The 22,622-nt window shown below is 36.8% G+C and overlaps 2 protein-coding genes across 6 annotated transcripts in view; both read right to left on the reverse strand.

The window, feature by feature from the left end:
• The window catches only part of FMR1NB (FMR1 neighbor), a 70,516-nt gene extending 57,228 nt beyond the window's left edge, over positions 1–13,288 (reverse strand). For all 4 annotated transcript variants that reach the window (XM_085231019.1, XM_085231018.1, XM_085231021.1 and 1 more), the window contains exons 1-5: positions 11,700–13,288; positions 9,712–9,789; positions 4,816–4,929; positions 3,228–3,365; positions 15–111 (exon numbers count right to left, since the gene is read on the reverse strand). In XM_085231019.1, the coding sequence (XP_085087145.1) occupies positions 15–111; positions 3,228–3,365; positions 4,816–4,929; positions 9,712–9,789; positions 11,700–11,802 (530 nt within the window). In that variant the 5' untranslated portion in view covers positions 11,803–13,288. The remainder of the gene's footprint in view (positions 1–14; positions 112–3,227; positions 3,366–4,815; positions 4,930–9,711; positions 9,790–11,699) is intronic.
• Positions 13,289–14,857: 1,569 nt separating this feature from the next.
• The window catches only part of FMR1 (fragile X messenger ribonucleoprotein 1), a 29,607-nt gene continuing 21,842 nt past the window's right edge, over positions 14,858–22,622 (reverse strand). Inside the window, exons 11-15 of one of the 2 annotated variants that reach the window (XM_085231016.1) lie at positions 21,172–21,258; positions 19,890–20,085; positions 18,549–18,728; positions 17,125–17,207; positions 14,858–15,416 (exon numbers count right to left, since the gene is read on the reverse strand). In XM_085231016.1, coding sequence (XP_085087142.1) covers positions 15,255–15,416; positions 17,125–17,207; positions 18,549–18,728; positions 19,890–20,085; positions 21,172–21,258 — 708 coding nt within the window. In that variant the 3' untranslated portion in view covers positions 14,858–15,254. The remainder of the gene's footprint in view (positions 15,417–17,124; positions 17,208–18,548; positions 18,729–19,889; positions 20,086–21,171; positions 21,259–22,622) is intronic. The other variant, XM_085231017.1, reaches the window with a different exon arrangement.

Here is a 22,622-nt window from a genome sequence, read left to right on the forward strand (position 1 = left end):
GTACTAATTCTTACCTCCTCTGGAAGCAGGCACAGCAAAATAATGGTAGACAACCCAAAATTAAAAATCCTACCGCCCCAAGCAGAAACAGTCGAAATGTCAGTTGCAAATCTGTAGAACCAGTGGAAGTTTGTATTAGTTACAAACAAGTCCAGGATATATGTTGAGGTACAGATGACAGAGATTAGCCTCAAAGACAGACATGCCTGTATTTCAATCATCAACACGACAGGAAAAGGGCAAATCCTAAAAAAGCATGCAGATTAGAAAGATCAAGTCAAATTTGACCACTGGATTTCAAACACTCCCAAACATTTGGTTAGTTTCAGAAATAATTACTTGAGTAATCTCAACGTGTGAAAAATGTTAGTCCTTGATAAAAACGAGTCTTACATAGATGTATATACAGTCCTATAGAGCTTCCTAAAAATGGGAACAAAATCATGAAAATAATGCTATTTATCTACTTCAGTTCAAAACTTTTGCAGCATCTTCTATAACTTCAGTAGGAATAAAATAAAGCTTAAAGACAAAACTCCCGGATGAGAACTATTCAAGTGTGCAGCCTGGCACCATAAAACATAAATGCAAGTGTCACGAGTCTGATGTCTGTTAAGTGCTTCTTCTGTCAACAATTGCTACAAGGCAAACAGCATGTGCCCCCAGGCAGTAACTGCTGATGTTTCCTTTGGACCTATGTTGTATATCCTAGAATGTTCAAGTAGCTAGCTACAAATAATTTGATAAAATAGTCCATTTTTGAAATTTACTTCCAAACCATTAAAGGAATCAAGCAGTCACGGTTTAATAAGTATATCTAATTTTAATATGTTAAGTATATGTCCTAAACATGAGCAAAACATCTAGAGTTTTCACTGTATAGCTTTTCTTCTCACTACAGTCATGTGTTTTCTATGTGTGTTAAGGAAGCACAACTAGGGAATAATATTCTTAAGACACTTGATTTCTGCATTATGCTCCTAACAGAGCCTGGTGGCCTTGCATTCAACAGCAGCTTTTTTTTCTATCAAAAGTAGCATAATATTTATGGCTGCCATAGCACTGGAACATGGTGTTGCTCAACTACAGGAAAATATTCCAGGTTTGGTTCTGACCCCTGCTTGCTTTTGAGCAAGTACATCAAGCAAAAAAGTTAATTCTTGTTAGCTCACAAGTATTTTCTCAGGTTTCATAAGAGTCAGCTCCAGAAAACTGATATAATCTCTGAAATCAACATGTGATGACTTCTATCAAGAATACCTAAGCCATTAAACATACTAACTTATTTGGTAAGATTGTCTCTGTCTGAGAAGTCTTCCTGCTAAACTGTCAGTGAATAAAAATACAACACAAAAGGAAATACTATGAAAAATCAAGATAATATTTGGCTCTGTTTCTATTCAAGTCTATGACAAGTCTTCAAATACCATTCTGATATTTGACATTGTTCTTAACAGGTAACTGCATTCTAATGCTACTGGAATGGCTTGCCCAGAGGGGTTGCGCTGTCTCTATCCTCGGACATATATTCAAGACTGGACTAGACAGAGTCCTAGGAAACCAGCTCCTCTAGCTGACCCCACTTGAGCGGGGAGTGATGGGATTACAGGATCTTGATGGATCTGCTCCAAACTCACTGACAGAGTCTAAGAAGAGCCTTCAACTTTGTACATCTTTCAGTTTGTTGAAGGAAATTCACAACGAAAAGCAACAACGCTTTCTAAATGCTATACAAACGGGGAAAAATATGATAAAAATTAAGATTTGCTTCAACCCTTTTAGTGAAGCTGCATTTACCGTACAGTGCTGTGCAACAATGGGATATAAAACAAGATCTCTGAATTCTCTTATAAGAGGAAAAAAATATCGTCCACTCCAAGTCTATGTTTAAAGAAAATAATAAAGGTAAAACATTACGTTTGTTATGTTAAAGGTAGAATTTGATAAGACAGTTATCAAAAATTTTCATTGTAAGGGATTTCTGCACATCCTGAAGCAATATCACTATCGTCATTAGGTGAAGTAACCTGTGTCTTTGCGTGGCCATGTCATAAAACTCTCAATAAGGGTGATGCCATCTCTTTTCTCATGACTTCTTGTTATGGTTTTATGATTTTTGTTATTGGTATTTCACATCATAACATCACATCAAGTATGAGGAGCTGAAAAGTTAACGCCCCACTTCTGTGGACTGCTGATTTTCTGAATACCTGTAGAGAAGAACTACGTGTCCCAGAGGACTTTGCGTTCAGAAAGAAAGATAAAGCTCCTGGCAAGTCATGAGACTCTCTTTCTCACTGCCTGGCAGTGTGTGGGTGTGCTTCCCAGCTGCTTTGCCTTCAATTCACAGTGAGGCCTTCAGTTTTGGACACTCTCTCTCAATCCATTTCAGTTAATAGCCTCAATTCTAGTTATATATTGTATTATATTGTGCTACCTTGCATTCTGATATCATACACAGTAAATTAACTTTTCTCCTCAGATCGTTGCTGCTGTTCTGTTTTTAGGGCCATCTCCCATCTGCCTACCCTCCCCCCTCTTCCTGGGGGGTCTGTGGGTCCTCTGCCCCATTACTCACAGAACCAGCCTGTAAACTGTTGACACCCCATCCCTTTTTGGGCCAGTGGGCCTGCTGTCCCCGTCACAGACACAGACAGATCTAAAGATAACTCCTTGACACTTGTTCAAGAGGTTCACTACTGTTCTAATGAAGTTTTGTTTTCTAATATCCAAGCTGAATTTCTCAAGCATCTATGAGTTGCAATTTCCTGTCATATCATCTGGTCCTACCAAACAGTTTGGCTTCCTTGTCTTAATAACCACCCTTCAAACCCATTTCTATGACTATTTAATAACCATTTAACCTCCTTCTCAACAAGTACACCCAATTTCTTCAACTTCTTCATAGCACTTTTACAGATTCCCTTCTTTGTATTAAACTCACCACGCTTCCATTTCCACAAAGAAAGCCTTCCCTCTGTTCTTTGTACTAGCTGACGTAGCTACTTTTATTTGTATTTCATCATATGTTCTTTGTGCTGAGGTTTACAAGGTACCCAGAAAATGAACTGTTTTCTGTATTTCTATGCAGAAATAAATGCCCACTTAAGCTTGCTTCAAAGAGAATAGTGACCCGAAAAATCCAAGGAGAGAACAGAAATGAAAAATCACATTGTCTTACCAGGAAAAGTACTTGACTACAAAGCAAAAATTTACAGAATACTTACTGTCTTTAAATGGGATATAACATTTCAGTTCATGGCTGCCTTTGGAAGGACAACATCTATTCTCCAAACACTCTGTTGCATTAATGCTCCCTCCTACATGACAAGGGACTAAAGACTGCTTTCCTTTGTATCGGCAAGCTTTAAAAGAAAGTAGTAAAATGTAAGATTCCTGTTCTAGAAGCAACACCTAGATAAAGAGAGGTTGTTATTTTCATGCTTCTAACATGTTTTGAAGAAGTCTGTTTAAAAGCAGTGTTCATTGACTTTCATATAGAATTCTTCCACAAAAATTCATCAGTCTTTACTTTAAAGTCAAGAGAAAAACTACAATCATGTCATACGAGATCTTAAATAATTGGCTTTCTTTCAGTAAGAAACATTTAAAAAACTGAATTAAAAAACATTTTTATTCATGTTTCTAAAGGTGAAAGACAAGTTTCCCGATTGCACTGTTTCTAAGAAAAAAAAAAAATCAAACAAATAGAAACATTAAAATATCTTAGTTTTTTTGAAGGGTTGATTATACAGTGTATTGCAACTAACCATCTCTCCATTCAGCACTAATTGCATGATTCTACAAGCAGCTGATATGAGCAAAACCTAAGATATCCAATCAGTAAATGAACACAACATGTAAAATTTAAAATTTGCTATTTAAAAATAGATATGGATAATTATAAGATCTTCCCTGGGAAGCGTTGTTACATATAAATGGCTTATAAACTGCAGATATCTGACATTAATTCCTATAAAACTTAGTATCCTTCACGTGAAACTTTCACAGAAGCTGCAAAACATCATTTGGTTCTCCCGCTCCCAAGATAGGCTGCATTGTCAGTTTCACCTTTATCACATTCATTATTTGTAGTCAAATTCAGTTATACTAAATGTGAGGTCAGGCACCTCACAAGACCTCGGTGTTTATTAAGGGCTAGGCAGAAAATCATCAAACCTTCACTGTTATTACTAAGCAGTTATGTATTAAGTGATGAGTGATGTTGGCCTCGTATTTGTCAATGAAACAATTCTAGAATCAGGCTTGCCAGTTTTGTACGTGCTGTGCACTTTCCACATTTCATGGATTTTATCTTTCTTATTGCTATTAGCAAATACATTTTATTTTGATTTCTTTCTCAATAGTTTTCTGAAACTAAAGCACATCTCATCAATTAATTTCAGCAGTTCAAGAGTCTTATCTAATGGTCCTGAATCCTTCCTTAGCTAGTAGAAATGGGAGTGACTACTACTGAGCAAAAGTCTTACACAAGCAGACTAGAAAACTAGCTCAAAACAGATGCAAGAAAGTATGGGAAGGTGAATTCTACATCAAATTGTCCAGCGTTTCTGGGTCAGCTCATTGATGATGGATAGTTTCATAAGACAGAAGTAATGCAATTGAAGCAAATTTGTGATGGTTCAAACAGCACATTTAACCATATATTTCTGATGAGAACTAGTGAATTTTACAGTATCAGACTGAGGATTTTAAATACACTGAGTGCCAATAGTTAAGGAGTGAAAAGCAGTACTAAAAGTGAGGTGGAAGAAGAGGAAAGAAATAGTGCTGCAGTGATGAAGTGGCACTTACTCACTGGCCTGAAGAAGTTTAAAAGAGCTTCAGATGCATCTTTCAGTTTCATGATAAGTTTGCTGGCTGCTACTTCATTTTTTTCCAAAGCATGATGAGTTGGTGATGTAAAACCTGAAAGCTCATAATGATTAGCTCATTACCATCAAAATATCCATAATTAATTAAATTGAATGACATTTTCATACTGATTATCTTTCATTATGAAGGCATTTATAGTCATTATGAATTATGACTGCTGATGGCTAGTAAGGTTAAGCACAGATGTCTTTCCATTGCATTCAATTATATTACGTCAAACTGCTTCATGAACCACAATGAGTAAAGAATTAAAACTATGAAATTTAAATAAAGGAGTCAACTCACATGGAAATTGAAAAGAGAGAAAGCACTACTGTTCACATAAAGCATGCAGGTTACATGAAAATTCCATATTACAGCTATATTTGTCTTATGTATGCAAGCAGAACTCCTGCTTATACCCAATCTAAATTTCCCCTTTTAGTTGGAGACAATTTCCCCTCGTTCTTTCATCACAGACCATGCTAAGGAGTCTGTCCCCTTCTTTCCTGCAGTTCTCCTTTAGATACTGACAGGCCGCTCTCAGCTCTCCCCACAGCCTTCCCTTCTCCGTGCTGCACAGCCCAGCTCTCAGCCTGTCCTCGCAGGGAGGTGTTCCATCCCTCAGATCATTTTCCTCCTCTGGATGCGCTCCAGCAGCTCCGTGTCTCTCCTGTGCTGAGCACTCCCCATCTGGACGCAGTGCTCCAGGTGAGGTCTCACAGCACAGAGCAGAAGGGCAGATCCCCTCCTCGCCCTGCTGGCTGTGCTGCTTTGGATGTTCTCAGGATCCGGTTGGCTTTCTGGGCTGCGAGGGCACAGTGCTGCCTCATTCCAGCAGCCATCCACCAGCACCCCAGGTCCTTTTCAGCAGGGCTGTGCTCCATCCTTACATCCCCCAGCTTGTCCTGGTAATGGATGTTGTCACAACCCAGGTGCCAGACTTTGCACTTGGCTTTGTTGAACCTTACAAGGTTCTTCTTGACTGCTCAGCCTAAGTCCCTCAGGATGACATGCCATCCCTCAGGCATGTTGACAGCACCACACAGCTTGGTGTCACTTGCAAATTTGCTGAGGGTGCACTTGATCTCACCATCAATGTCACTGACAAAGACGTTAAAGAGCACTGGTCCCAATACTGATTTTTTAGGAATACCACTTGTCACTGATCTTCATCTGGACACTGAACCACTGACCACCACCCTCTAGGTACGATCTCACAAATAGTTCCTCACCCATCAAACTATCCATCTGTTTGATCCATATCTTTTCAATTTGGAGAGAAGGACGTTACGGGGGACAGTGTCAAAGGCCTTACTGAAGTCCAGATAGATGTCATCAGTGGCTCTTCCCTTGCCCACTGACACACTTACACCATTGTAGAAGCCAAAAGGTTGGTCAGGCAGGACCTGCCCTTGATGAAGACATTCCCACATGCCTTAACATAGCTTCCAGGAGGATATGCTCCGTGACCTTCCCCAGCATTGAGGTGATGCTGACAGGTTGGTAGTTCTCAGATCATCCTTTCTACTCTTCTTAAAAAAGGATATGACGTTGCCTTTTTTCCAGTAACCAAGGCCTTCACAGGACTGTCATGACTTCTCAAATATCATTGTGAATGGCTTTGTGACTATGTCAGCCAATCCTCTCAGGACTGTGGGATGCATCTCACCAGGACCCATAGACCCCTACACTCTTCCCAGGGTACCTGTCCCTTCTTCCACTACCTGAGAAGAATCTTTATTCTCTTCAGTCTGACCAGTCAGTCCCAGTTTAGCTGTGCTGGTCTCTTGCCTTTCCAGAATTCTTACATTCAGAGAAGAGCAGCTCTTGTAAGGAAAACTTCCTTACAGACCCACCAGCTATGTTCTGCTCCATTGTCCTTGGTGACAGATTCCCAGGGAGCTCTGTTGACTCACTCCCTGAAGAGCAAGAAACTGCATTCTTAAAGCGTAGTGTCCTGATTTTGTCTGTCTCATATCCCTCAGGAGTGTGAACTCCATCACTGTGACAGTCGGCTCCTCCTGCTCACCACTTCCCCACCACCCGTCTTTGTCCCTCAGTTCCATTCTTCAACCTGACTTTGCTCACAAGACCCTGTACAGGAAGAAAATGAACAGCAGTACTCATAACACTCTTGCTGAAACAGATCAACAACCATCATTCTGTCTCAAACTACAGACTGAAAGAACTGATAGCAGACCCCTGGTACAACAGCTGAGGACCAATTGAGCACATGCCTAAAAAGCAACCTATGAGTCAAACATCCTACCCCATCAACAGTGAGAAGAGCCCCTTCAAGCTCCCCTGCATGGCTGTGGGCTGCACGACTGGATTTCTGCTGGAGCAAGGACACTTCTTGGTTACACCTGCACAGAGATCCCTTACACCTTGATATCAAGACACCTTAAGGATACAGATCCTTGGTAAGTGACCAATTGTTTAAGATTGCTTAGCCTCACTAAGATTACATCTTTGATTGATTGTAAGCTTTGTTAGCCTCACAAAGATTGTATCTTAGATTGCTTGTACACATACAAGCCCAACATAAACCGTTGACCAAGTCTGGGACTGGGAGGGGATTCAGCTGCACTGTGCCTCTATCTCTGTGGTTCAAGGAGTTCAGAAAGGAAGGGGGTCAACTCTGAACCTCATGACTCAGTGAGAGGCCTTCCTGTACGTGCATTTTTAACCCTACTCTCTAAGCAGTAAATAACCAAGTGCATACAACCATCTCAAATCTTGTTAAGTTGCTGCCTCAGTTACAATTAAGCCTCATTAAATCACTATGCTTTTTCCATATTATAATCAATAAAAATAATCTAGCTTTTCTCCTACAAGTGTTTTCCATCCACAGCATCAACTGTAATTGAAGTCCCTCCAGTAGGACAAGAGCCTGTGATTGCAACAACTTCTGTAGCTGGAGGTATAAGACTTCAACAGGCTCTGGTGCATGAGGTGGCCTGAAGCAGACCCCAACCACTAAGCTCCCTTTGTTGCCGAAGTCTCTAATTCACACCCATAGGCTTTTGACTTGCTCATGGCCATTCTTCAGGGACAACTCTTCACACTCAATTCTCTCATTGATCTAGGGGGAAACGCCTCCTTCTCCCTTCCTTCCCTGTCTCTTCTCAACAGTTTGTAGCCACTGATAACCACACCACAGTCATGGAAATCACCCCACCAGGATTCAGTGACAGCAACTATGCCATGCTTTTCTAATAATACGGTGGCTTCCTGTTTGTATCCCAAGCTGAATGTGTTGCTGTAGAGGCACTTCAACAGGGAAGCTGGTCCTGCCACCTCCTTAGAGGATAACTCCTTAGTTTTAAGAACTTTCCTTGCTGCCTTCTCCTGTTACCTCAGTGGTTCCCAGCTCATCATCGAAAGATTTCAAGACTTCTCAATTACCTTACAACAATATAGCTTTGAGGAAAGTGTTATCAGTAAGCCTTGTTGTCTCACTCTACCTTTTTTTCATCAAAGCAGAAGTACAAGTCACAATGGGACTCTACTAGAAATCAATTATTTTACAGTGTGGAAGAACTCAGAAATACTATTTGCTTGCCTTCCCCCCCCCCCCCCCCCCCTCGGGAAACTTAAGTCATCAGAACTTTAAGAGCTTTCAGTGACAATTTATTGAAAGGCATTTCACAGTTCTACAGTGCCTTATAAGACCATGGCCTAACCAAAATCTAATGTATTCAAATAACTTAAGGGTTTTTTGTTTGCTTGTTTTTTGGAGTTATTCTCAAGTGAGGAGCACCATTAGTTCCAAGTACATAAATGCACTATTTGTCTTGGGGCACAATTTACGTTTTCAGTGCCATGTGACAGTCTCAGGAAAAAGAATCATAGGCATAATTGAATTCACATCAAAAAAGGGACTGAGATGAACGTGGAAACTGACCAACAAAGTTCACATTAGCAGATACATCACTGTTTCTCCACCAGCCTTGGTGATCAAGTTAGAAATTTTAAAGGAATTCAGATTTCAAACAAAGTTTGAAATAAGTTTTGTAATAATTTCCTAGGAAGTTCATGCAATGAGGTATCTGGCAATCAGTTTGATAAGTAACATCTGAAAAAAATGACCAAACTGTCTTTCTTACTACTCCCTCATCTTATTAAACCATATCAAACTTGGTTTAAAGAGACAAACCATATAATGGACACTGCCAATCACATTTGTATTTGTATCTGTATTAGATTTCATACATGCATACCTGTTAAAAATGCTTTTGCTTATTTGTGAACAGAATGGCTTACTCATCTAGGTATTGCAAAAGCATTTTACAATGAGTTTTGCAGCAAATTAATAGCTCCTCCTCAACAACAAAACGTCTCAGATGTGGATTCTCAAAGCATGAAGGATTAACAGCAAGCTTAACGTGTGGGCTGATACTTTAAGTGCATTTCAGTTGACATTTAACTTCATTTGAATGCAAGTTAACAGCTTAACAAAAATAATCATTAACTATTTTGAGCCACCTGGTGCAGTAAGCAAATATCAGATTCTCAACAGGTTATAGGAACAACTGTATCTTGGAAAATGTAGTGTAAGTGGGGAAAAAAAAAAAAAATTAAAGCAAGACAGGTGTACTACCAAGGATGAAACAAGCAGCACATTTCTCACAGGTATAAACAGAAATGGGAACTACAGTTTTTGAAAAAAACATTTGCTGTATTTAAGTGACAGGACTCTGACCAATCCCATCTAGAGTACCTAACTTTATCATGCTCTTCAGTACTTTCCAATCATTGCCAAGACAAGACTGTAACCCTATAGGCATGTTGCTTGCTTCTATGAAATCACTTTTCACCTTGAAAACTCACTTGAATTGATGCTATGAAGCAGTATCAATATGACATAGTTCCATGCTAGATGAGCGCCAATTCCTTCTTGCAGCATTACTGTAATAAACCAAACAGCAATAAGGCATGTGGTTACACATAGAAACTTCTCATCTCTTAATTTTACTTATGTACTTCTGCACTACAACAAACACGACAGATTGCTGCACAGAGCACAGAGGGTCTGCTACCCTCCCCCCAAATAAGGAGGCTACATTCAACAAAAAAATCATTTGGTGATAAGAAGTGATTCTGAATAAATTACTCATTTTTGAGCTCATGAAGAGGCAGTTTGTTGAATTGGGACTGGGGTAGGGGTGGGGGAGGGGAATAGATCTCTTCAAAGTATCTCAGAGCTAGATAATAACACCTCGAAAGATCACTTGTGGCCAAGTGTTCTAATTTGTATTTAGTGAACAGAACGAGGACTGAAGAATTTAAAATTGTCAGAAGCTTACAACAGAATTCTAGTTTAGCTTACAGAGTTCTTCAGTTTTCCCAACATCAGAAAATATGAAATGCTTTGGATAAAAACATTTTTAAAAAGGTGGCAAGAAAAAAAAACAATGATGGATAAAAATACTTTCAAAATCCTTAAGTCATTTGTATCAATTTAACAATAACTCAAGTTGGGTTCTACACCTCCAACCACCCCCGGAAGATTGCTGCCCCAGATGCTATATTTCACTGCCTACTGCTCCTGTTCTGAAGTTCTAAAAGGTCTTTTTCAATTAGTATCACATGTATTAAGACAGCTTAAACCAGGGATTTGGTAGCATTGGTAAGGGAACAGAACCCTATTTTCTTAAGTGCTGTACAGAGAACAGAATGATTGTGTTTTACACAAGTATTGTCCTTTGAAGGGTCTGTTGTCTGTGCTCCTGCTGCTAAATGAGAAACACTTCCTTGCAGTTTGAACATATCCATACTGTAGAGTAATACACAAACACATTTGCTGTCCCAAGGAGAAACTTTATGTCTGGCAGCTTTTTTTTTTTTTTTTTTTTTTTTTTAAAAAAAGAGAATAGGAATCTAATTTTCAAGACACCCATTATAGTTTCTCCCTAACATACTTTCCTTATGTTTTCTTCTACAATTGGATCAGTAAGATCACGGCTATCCCTGGGCAACTCCAGACAGAATCAAACCTCTTTGTCACAATGGACTACTTGTTACCTATGATGTAGCTCAGAACAAACAGTATAGATGTGGAACTGAAGCTAATGTTTGACAGACCAGAAAAAGAAGCTGCATATGTGGTTTGAAAAAGTCAGCCTCCCAAGGAGCAGACTGCGAGGAGACTCAGTCTTTTAACTCACTAAGTTAAGATTATGTTTGTGCCATTACTAACATACAGTACAGGGACACCATCTAATAGACACATATGCAGACCAGGTAATGGATACCTGAGGCCATTAAAATACACTCCTCAAAACAGACAATTAATTTTATTAAATCTAACTTGAGCCTTGAGTATAGACTAAATCCACCAGCAAAAAAAGTCATTTAATACCTCCATATGACTTCAAACAAATTTTCATTATACCACTTCTACAATACTTGAGTTCCTCATCATTTAGAGACTACGTCTGTGAGATGCTAGTTAGGTTTAAATTATCTGCATTTATTAGAAATCGGTTTATTTTATTCAGAGCAAAAATAAAAGAAATAATCTTGTCTTATTGAACCCTCAGGAGAAACTTAAAGCATTCATCTATAATTGTTTTTTTTTTTTTTTGTTTATGATCCAGTTTCATAGGGCACTTAGAAATTACTTTAAGCATTTCTTTAAAATAGGCTCCAAACAACAACAAAAAAAACACACAGTAGCAACCAGTCCATACTCAATTTAGCGTTATTTATCTCCATCAGGAATTGCTCAAGACCAGTGATCTATGTATCACGCAAGCAGAAGTGGAAAACATGAGGTACAGCTGAAAATGATTGTTAGGAATAGAAAGATTCATTACTTGTTGTGGGCATAAGATCCACAGGCTGCCGTGAAAAACTCAAACTTCCAGAGAGCGGAGAGCTACTGCAGTGAAGACAGCCCTTCCTACAGACAGTAAGCATGAAAACATCACGTGAAAGCTGACTTGATTTCAATGAAACTCACGACAGCACAATCCTGTAGACTAAACCAGACTCTGTTCGGAACACTTAACTCTGAAGAACTAGCATCAATTTTTGTAACGTACATAAAGATGTCTTATAATTCAGATATTACATTTCTTCTAGCCACTGTGATTTAATGGATGTGAACACAGCTGGAGAAGACTCTTTGACTAGCATTTTTTTAAATATGAAAACATAACTGTTATGTTCAAGTTGATGATAAACTTATGCAACTGAAAAAACTACATTAAATAACATTATCAGCATCAAAACATACGCTCAATTCTACTATTACAGCTGCTACTGTTTCAAGAAAGTCTTTAACAATACAGAGAGTTAAAAAAAAAAAAAAAGAAAAAACCCTGAGACTCACCTTTCCTTTTGTTGCTTAATACAGAACATCACTTACCAGAACCATACATCAGGGTTCCTGAAGTGACTGTGGAATACCCTGTGAGTACACTGGGAACTACTTAATCTATTCCCCTTTAATATTCGATGTATGAGTTTTGAAGAGAAGACATGCTGCAGCTCAGAAAAATAAGTTACCTTTCACAGTAAGTGTCCCTACAAAGAACAGTCTACTCATTCAATTTACTTGCAGCACTTTACTTGTTTTTGGCCTGCTGAAATGGACAAGCAAAAAACATTTTATTTTAGTGACACAAAACAGTAGAAAAAGCCAATCTACAAATAGGTCATCTAAAAAGTTTCCATACTCAAGTTAATTGATTTGCTTCTTGAACTCACAAATACTCATCAAGAGCACAAGGTAGATAGAAAGGACCTTTTCCTGAGAAGATTGATTCCTGACAGTATTTTAAGCAAATTCTGAGAATCTTAACTACCCAACAATATTAGCAAAAACGCATTCAATACAGAAAGTAAACACAGACTTTCTACTTTCATAAACACTTGTTAACTTATAAGGCTTTGAGGTTAATTCTACTGAATTTAAACTCTGGCATCATTCACAAATACCTCTCACTCTGTTTAAAGAACTTTATTTTTAAAATAATTTTAATTCATTAGATCATACTGTATAAGTTACCAATACGACAGACCTGAACTCAATGATCAGACATTTCTTGCACTTTCAAGTTGTTTTTTTTTTTAACCATCACATGATTTTTCAAAATAAAACTAAACATTTAGATTCACAGTTTAATTTGTTGAAATTTAATAACATTTAAAAACACTAGAATTTGAATTGAATGGGATACATGTTAAGTACACAAATACTGAAAGGTAATAATTCCAAAATGCATTTGAAAATGGAATGTGACTAATTAGTCAGAAATGTAGTTTAACTTCACATTTAACCTAGTTAACACCTTAGTAAACTCACCACTAAATGTAAGAGATATAGTGCATATAGTGTGACAAATCAACAGATCTTGTACCATTTCATAATGAGAATGTTTTCTTGAGCATTATGTGCCATATTTTTGAAAACTGGTAATACTTCAGAATTTTTCTAGAATGTGGAAGTAACAAAGGCTACAGTTAAGGTCTAAACAGAAATATATTCTCTACTTGCCTTGAGATTTTTTAAAGCAATCATTTATAAGGATTGCATCAACATCAGTTAGCAGAGGAAGATCAAACTTTATTGAAACTGCTTGCATACAAAATATATTGCACTATAACCAAACAAATGTCAACATAAAATCCAATCTGTTGTAGCTAATATGTACAGAGAATATTGCCCAAGAGCAGTTACATTACAAGGTCAGTCTACCTCGGTTAATTATCTACAGTATTTTAAACCAAACAGCTTACAGATGATGTGTGCAAGGTACCAATTTCTGTTTTCAAATACTATACATTCCCAAAATAAATAACTAGAAATCAACATTAATGTTTGGCAATACTTTTTAAGACATTTTTATATTTGTTAAATCATGTGCAGTTTGTTGCCATTTTTAGTATTCTCACCTGTATGCAAGGAAAACAGTGAATGTAGGAAGCAAAGAAACAAAACTCACAAAATACATCAGAGGCAAGGTCAAGTTTGTACAATTCTGTACATAGTAAGTGGCTCTCATTCTGGAGTAATTTGAATTAAAAAAATGAATTAAAACGGAGGTCCTTATATAGCTGTGCCCATTAAGCTTAATGTGTGACGAAAAAAATAAAAGAAAGCACAGCTCCTCCCACTACTTCCCACCCTTCCCTAGTGTATCACTCTACTTCGGATCAAATTCTGCATCTCATTCCACTAGGCTGGTATTTCAGACCTTGTACCTCAAAGTATGATGGATTTGTTCCACCCACAGCATCTCCAGTTACTACACCAGGACTTTCCAGGACGGTGATTTTCTTTCTACCTCTCCTGAGATAGTCCCCAAATTAAAATAACAACACAGAACTTTTTGGGAGGATGAAAAACATTAGCGCTTTAAACTGGTCATCTGGCCGAACAGCAGGCACACATTACTAGATGTGAACAAATTACTTTTGTTCCCTCAGTAACAATGAGTTGTATTTTTTTTGTTGTTGCTTCTTTTTCTCATTTTTTTTTTCCTTTAAGTTCCCCACAACTAAAGTTTTTTTTTTTAGTTTTTTTTTTTTAAAAATCTATACTGCCTACAAAGAAAAAGTTACAACCCCTTTTTCAGTAACACTATTCGCCAAATCTTCAGTGCAAAATAAATTTCCTATTCTTATAACTGCCTAACCCAATGTTTATGTAAGGAAAAAATTATGGAAAGCATGCACTTGTCTATAAAGTACTAACATCTGACAAAGATTGCTACATATATTTTACATTTAGTGTTACCAACTCATCTTCCCTGAAGTCTGCATCCAAATATAGTATTCCTACCTGCCAAGATATAAAAAAGGCACAGATCATACAACTTTTTTGCTAATGAAAATGACAACTGTTACATCACACATATTTCAGGGTCCACTAAAATACTGAAAAAGGTGGACCAGAACGTGACACAGGACATAAAACGACATAGCATTTCATGAAGAACTTGTAAGTTAGATTGAAAACAGAAGCCAATTTGATTACTGCAAACACTATTTATTCTGAGAATTGAAATTGAGCAGTGATTTTGACCCAGTGCGTTAAAATGGTACAACTGAACAGAAAGTTTACCAATGCACAGCTCAGTATTTTTAAAACAAACAAAAAAGGTTCTTTAATTGTTTGAAGTGCAATATGTACTTGAAAGCGATTTTCAGAAATTCAGATATTTTTATGCAAATATTTTAATAACTTTTTATTCTGAAAACAACTGCATACTGTTGATGTTAAAAAAAGGCTAACAGAGAACATATGTTCATTTCATGCCCTGCGCCATCTTGCCTACTATTTGTCTTTGGCCTAACAAGTTTCTCTAACGTGGAATAGGAATTACTGAAACAGTATAGGAAATATGACTTTAGACTTATGCAGTTTAGGGTACTCCGTTCACCAGCGGCTGTTGACCATCTGCGTTGTCCGCTTTCTCTTTCTTCTGATTACGTTCTTTACCTGTGCGCAGCCGGCTGCCTTCACTGGAGGTATTCTGTAATGTTTTAGTGTGAACACTCCTTTCATTATTGCAGTCAATTCTGATCTGGAACAAGTCAGAGTTATATAAAGCATTCTCCTCCTTTTATCTACCCCTTACTTGCAACCTTTGCAGCCAGGAAGGAGAGCTTTTTATTCAAGTCAGAAGAAAAGTAGTGCCAGATCCTTATGGTTTTGTTAAAGACAACTAGCTGAAAACAGGCACCATACGATTCTGTTTCTGTTTGAAAAAGCCATGTTCCTTGAAACACACACACAAAAAAAGCCACCCACAAATGTGGAAGTCCTCACACTCTAGACTACCTAGCCTTTGAAAGGTGTTCCCTGCACTCACACCCTCTTGAGACTGGAAAAAAAAGTTTATGTGCAAGAAGTTGAAGAACTTACAGTACATGTAACTCTGAAATATCATTTCACTTTTAATTATAAAAGTTTGAGTTCTATAGAAGCATTTTGAAAAAACAGTCCTAGAAAAGTCATAAAATGGGATCAACAATAAAGTCACCTACCCATGCACCTTTTGAACCTGAAAAAAAAAACGTCACTTAATCCACCAAAAAAACTTACATGCCTATTACAAATAGCCGCATTTTATAAACATTCAAATAAGCATTAAATGTTTCTTACTTGTAGGAGGTAATCCCTTCGTACTACTTCTAGCTTATTACTTAAAATACTACAAGAAGGTCGTATGATTTGTCAGGTTTCAAGCATATTTCAGTACTAACTTAAAACAGAATATTACCTCTAAATCTCAGAGTAACAGAAAAAAAATAGACGACTTGCTGATTTTCTTTGTTTCTTTTCCCCCCCACTATCAACATTTGCCTTCATCTACTTCATCCTCCTTTAGCTATTTAAAGTAGGTAACAGCTTATTAACTACAAAGTTAATTGCTGATTAACCAAAAAGAATCTTCTCAATCTCATCAGAACTCCCTGTAACACCATGCAAAAGGTGGAAACTACTACTTTTTTCCTCCATAACTCATCCTATGTAGTAAGAGATGGTTGAAGGTCGGCAAGTTGCACACAAAGCGAGGACAGTTTCCATTTGGGGAAACTTGAAGTATATACATAACTTTGCCCAATGAAATGTATTTGAAAAACCATACCAGTATCTTTATAAAAATCTACTAAGTATATCCAATATGTGACTTGAACTGTTTCTTCATTTGCATACTTCTCTGGAGATTATGGCTGCAATACACATACTTTTCTACTTAAAAGCATTAAAAAAGCATTAAGTATTCTTTTTCCTCAGTTACACTGCTTGTGTTGAAAAGATAAAAACAAGAGTAGATAATTTCTCAAAAAAAAGAAAGAATTATAGGTTAATGATTATAAAGAATACAATAAAGGTGCCTAAACCTCAGGGCTCAGGAGCATAGTTCTAATCCAAGGGAAAACTAAGCTCAGGAAATAAGCTCTAAACTATCAGTCAATTTGTGATCAGTTTGAGCTTAAAAAAAAAAAAAAAAAAAAAAAATCAAACAATGCCATTTACTATCAGAGACTGATACAAAACAAAGACCAGCAGCCTCCACATTAGGTAGCTGCATCTTGATGTATCAAGTAGCATGAATGCTAAAAAAAAAAAAAAAAAATAGAGAACATGGCTATTCTTGTAAATGCTATTAGAAAATGAGGAACCACAAGGCTACTGCATCAGCTGCTGTAGTGAAGAATCTACTGTTAGTATATAACAATCATGAAATTTTAAACACTGCATAGTTCTAAGAAGGTAAAAATTACCAGTAGAGATCCATCTGCTGTTCTCCCTTTCGCATCTCTTGAATTACGCTGACGGTTATCTGTTCGTGACTGCTCATCATTTCCTGCAAAAAGAATTAACTACGTTTTTCAATAAGGATGTAGAATTTTATTTAAAAAATTCACAAGCATAACAGGTAATTACTTTAAAGTTTCCATCCTGAAGAACATTAAAAAAAGTACCCTCGATAAAGCAGCAACAGTTCTTTAAGTATGACTGAAGAATCAACACAGAAAATCTTCTCAGGTGGTAAATCACAGCACACAAAACCACAGCACTTAAAACAGTACAGTTTAAGAAAGACCATCTCCTGAAGGCAACTGAAGATGATCAGCCACAGGACTGAAAGACACAATCAACTTAAGTGCAATTTAACATATTCACAGTTTCTGTAATGGCTTTTTAATACTGCATTGCTTTTTTTTTTTTTTTGGAAAAAAATCTTGTTAAATTAAGCAATATCCGTAACTTGAAAAAGCATTTCAAAAAATATGCGAAGTTGTAGAATAATTAGGTATATTCAATGAAAAAAAAAAATCACATCAGTAAAGAAAATTTAACTCCCATGAGTTCACCCATTTTACTTTTGTCTCGTCTTTTCCATTCAACATGTAAATTCCAAATTTATATAACCCTGTTGCACGAAAACCAAATACAAGAAGATGAGAATACGGATGATAGGAATGTGTAAGATTCTAAGACATCATTCTACATACATTGCCAAAACAGGAGTTGATTCCTAGACCTCTGTAAGCATTGACATATCCCACAAGCTTGAGTCAAAACGCATGTCAGGAGAGCAAATTACATGAAACGTAATCACAACTAACTTGTATAGGGAAGAAACTTGTTATAGAATGCATGAAAGGACCTCAGAATGCCTTCTCAGCAAGTCTCCATATGACGTCAAACTCTGGGCAGCGGCTTATGTACTTGGAGTTTAGAGCTGCCAACTGTAAGGACCTCAGTGAGCTGAAGGAATTGCCTGACTGGAAACTCATTAACATTAAAGATGAACCCAAAGTCCCACAACTTCAGAGTAACTCCATCCAACAGTGCCTGTTGTAGACAACTGCCTATACAGCAGCTCCACAGGAAGAGCTATGGTGGTCTGCTGGATAACAACTTGAACAGACGTAAGCATGCTATCACAAGTGACAGCCAACTGAATAATGAGTTGTGTTACTACGTGTAGCCAGCAGGTCTAAAGAAGGGATTTTCCCTCTGCTCAACATTCAGTACACATATTAAGTGTTTAGTTTAAGAAGACTGATGAAGTGCAGAGAATTCAAAAGAGGGCTTCTGGGAAGGCTAGGATGTTGAAGTACATTACATGAAACAAGAGGCTGAGAGAACTTTGTTTAAGAATACCAACGATGACCTCCAGAATTAAGTCTAGATTTACCTTTGAATCCTCCACGACCCCTCCCTCCTTGCCCTCTTGCACCACCTCCACGTCTTCGCCCATCTCCTCTGCGAAGGTAGTTGTCTCGTTCCTCTTCTGCTTGGGCTAATGACCAATCACTAAGTTCATCTCTGTGATCAGATTCTGTTTCAGAAGCATTCGATGCTTCAGAATTAGTTCCTATCAGAAGGATACAAAAAAAATCCAAGTGTGCCAGTGTAACTCAGTATGACAACAGAACAAAAAATACACACACACACTTGCAAATTTTAGTTTTCAACAGTTTTGGAATTCTTGTTTCTCAATCTCTAACACAGATGTACTTCTCCAAAAAGTCAATACATATATTTTCAATAAATTAGAAATACACATCAGTTTAAATTGTGCACCACATTTTCACGGTTACTTGGTTTTAACAGACTTATCAACTATTAGGTCTGTTGTGCAAGTGTAGTAAGTCTAGTCAGATTTAAAAGAAACTAAATTCCTGAATTTAACCTGTCCTATCTGAGCCCACACCCAATACTTCTTTATTAAAATGGGGAAAAAAAGGCTAGAAATGTATCAAATTGAAAATACTGTCAATTCCATAGTTTTTGTAGCTAACAGATGACCTTTGCTGATAGTTTCATTCTTTATCCCAATCTTACTTTCATATAACACTTCTTAGTCAGGTCAGCCTTTATCTCTTTGAAAAAAATCATAAAAGGACTTCAGCAGAAAAAACACTGAATGTATTCCTGAATTGTCTTACCAAGCTCATACAAGCCTTTCAACCAGGACAAACATCAGCAGGCCTTTATTCTGGATACTGAGGTTATAAACAGCTCTGAAGTAAGATCCCGAAACTATCCATTAATAACTTAAAAGTTAAAAAGAACAACCTTATTTTCTTGACTATGCTCTTCTAGTAAAAAAAACAAACACAAATTGAACTTAATATGAGGTAAGCACTTCTGTAAATTGAAGTGCATGCAATATCTTTTCTAATTTTATTTGTATTTATACAAAGATATCCTCTTAGAGGGTAAAAGGAAAACCAAGGCCTAAGAACTATTTAAAATACAGATAAAATAACAATCTCTGCCCTAAACACTTTATACATACATGTGCTCTTAGAGACAGAAGCTATGTGAAAATATTAGCAGTAAATTTCATTTCAGAATATTTTCTACAGCAAAAAGCTCTTAAATAGTCTTCAAATTTTATAACTTACTATGAATTGAACTTCTCACTGAACACTCATGTTTCCAAAGTATTAACTACTAATAGAGCAGAATTCAAGAAAGCAGTATCTAATTGACTACTATTAAAACTATAGGCACATTTCTAATTACATACCTGAAGCATAGCCTGGACCACGTCTGCTATGCCCCCTGTTTCTGTAAGGTCGACTACCTCTTCCGAGCCCCGGACCATCATCAGTCATATATCCTTTTTCTTTATCTGTACGATTTGGTGGTGGCCTAGAAGTAGCTCCTATCTGTCGAAGCTGCTCATCAATTTGCAATCTTTCCAAACGTAGCTGGTCCACCTCCTACGGAAACACAAGCATAAAAGTCTGAGGTAACCCACATGTGATGATCCAACTGCATTTATCAGGAAAAAACAGGTTATCATCAGAAACACTTCTATTTAATACTTCAAGAATAATCTGTTGTATAGTTATGAAAATGTTAAATAAACAGTGAAATTTACATTCCTTCATTTTTTTAATACAGAAATATCCATTCATACTGTCCCAGCAACAGCATGGTGTAAACTTCTTGCATGCAGTAAATATGAAAATTAAACAATTATGATGTAATAGCATGGTTTCATATAAATGCCTAGACATTACATTATTGTTCAATTCTACCTAACTGTAATGAATGATATCAGGGACATAAAGAAGCAAAGCATACAGCACAAAGTGCTGTAACTCAGACACAGAAAGACAGTCTGCACATGGAATTTCTGAACACACAACAACTAGAAAAGATACACAAACAGGAGCTATTGACAGCAATACACTTAGAAAGCACTTCTGTTACAGATTGAGAAGTTGCCCAGTTAATATCAACAGCTGGTAGCAACCTTTATTCTCCCTCATCTGTTTTCTTTTTGTTCTGTTTTTTTTTGCTGTTTGGTTTTTTTGTTTGTTTTTAAAATCTGTTTCAAAAATTTATTTTAAAATTTTAAAATCTATTTACAAAACCCAAAAAAGCTTCACCTCCACCAGAGAACAGCTGAGGTTGGAAGGTATCTTTGAGGGTCACCTACTCCAATTAGGACACCGGCAAGCTCCTTCAGTACTTAAAGAACTGGGATTTCTCTGTTCCTTGTATTTGAGATTGATTTTTCTTCTGTTTCTTACTCCATTGTATTGTGCATTCTAAAAAAACATGTTTATTTTTTGAAAGAATTGACTATCGTAAGGGTGGAGTAAAAAAAACAAGCCAAAAACCAAAGGAAGAGCCAAGACACCAAAAAACCACTATGGCTTTTACAATAAGCCTTTTTAGATTGACTGGATATAATATCAATTTTTCTAAAGCCTTTGGGGCCCGAACAGATTTTGTTTATCATCCTCCTCTTAAGTATTAGAAAAATTACAGTGGCAGAGAAGCAGTTTTATTCTCACCTTTAAATAATTAAGATGATAATCCAGAAGAACAGTTGCATTAGTGATGCTATCCTTGGTTCCAACAAATACAAATGGTACCATTCCCTAAAACACAGCAGCATCGTAACATTAATCCAATGGTTACTGATTAACCATGAAGTATCAAAGAGAACCTAATATTTTTATAAACCAATTTTTACAATACGGATAAACATAAATTCAAAATAAGACAACAGTATATTTAAATTTTATGCTGACTAGATCATCTAGACTAAATTCTCCTGGTGCTAAAAGCTAATCTTGCTTAAAAAAAAAAAAAACAAACAAACTTAGACAATGTCCACATTTTTTTCCATATCAAATGAAATAACAAAAATTTCTTCCCTTCTTTCATAACTAATATCTCCTTTCTTGATCATTGTTTGCTCTCACACAGCTACTTTTATGCTGCAGGTCATTAAAGAAAACTTTCAGCTTTTAAAAAATTAACATTGTCGTACAGCCCAATTTATCTTTCTTAAGGATTTCTGAATTAGTAAAAGGCAAACAAATCAATACATCAAGCAAGAATTACTAACATATATGCTTGTTACCTTTGAAGCATTTTAAGTCATTCATTAGATAACCGGAAAAAAGTAGAGCTAGAGTTGTAGTTGTAATGTCTGGAATTACGGCCTTTTCAGGTAAAACACCTGAAGATCAACTTAGGTGATTAAACGGTCCAAGAAATCTGCCTAACAGGGCCCCGAGCACTGAAAACAGCTAAACTTTAGCACTACTGCCCACACAAACATGAGCTAGATTTAAACTACTTGAGACTATCAGTTGCAGCCTCAGAGTAATAAAAGCCTCACTGTGAGCTGCAGAAGTCAAACTAAGTCTTCCAAAGACTCAAGACACTGAAACCTATGTCAGTGCAGACAGAACTTACCCTAACCGAATTTACCTATAATTGAATAATCACTAAGTTATCTCATCACAACCTTTAAGCCTGTTTTTAACTTCCACCGTACACAGTTGTTAAACAACTGCATTTGAAACAGATTTGCTTTTGTCCCCCATACTCCTTCAACTGAGAGTGACTGAAGATGCTCTTAAAAAGCAAAAAACAGTAAATACATTCACAGCTTGCTGAAGCTCCCTGAAATGACAGTGACAAAACTGTAACATTTCTATTTTTTTTTTTTTTTTAAATGGGCAAATGACCCATTAGATTTTATACATCTGTACTAAGCATACTGCAAGGAAAAAAACATATACAATTCTTTTATTCTAGGAAGCCTCAACACTAACACTAGATTTTATGAGGATTAAAAATCCTCTAGCCACAGCATGTTCAACTGAAATATAAAACTTGAAGTACATCAGATAATATAAGTATTTAATAATTAAGGTTTTTTTTAATATAAAAAAACAACAGAATGGGCATTAACTACTTTATAATATCAGATTAAATAAAAGACAATTGA

This window comes from Meleagris gallopavo, chromosome 9 (genome assembly GCF_905368555.1).
Source record: "Meleagris gallopavo chromosome 9, MGAL_WU_HG_1.1, whole genome shotgun sequence".
NCBI classification, from domain to species: domain Eukaryota; kingdom Metazoa; phylum Chordata; class Aves; order Galliformes; family Phasianidae; genus Meleagris; species Meleagris gallopavo.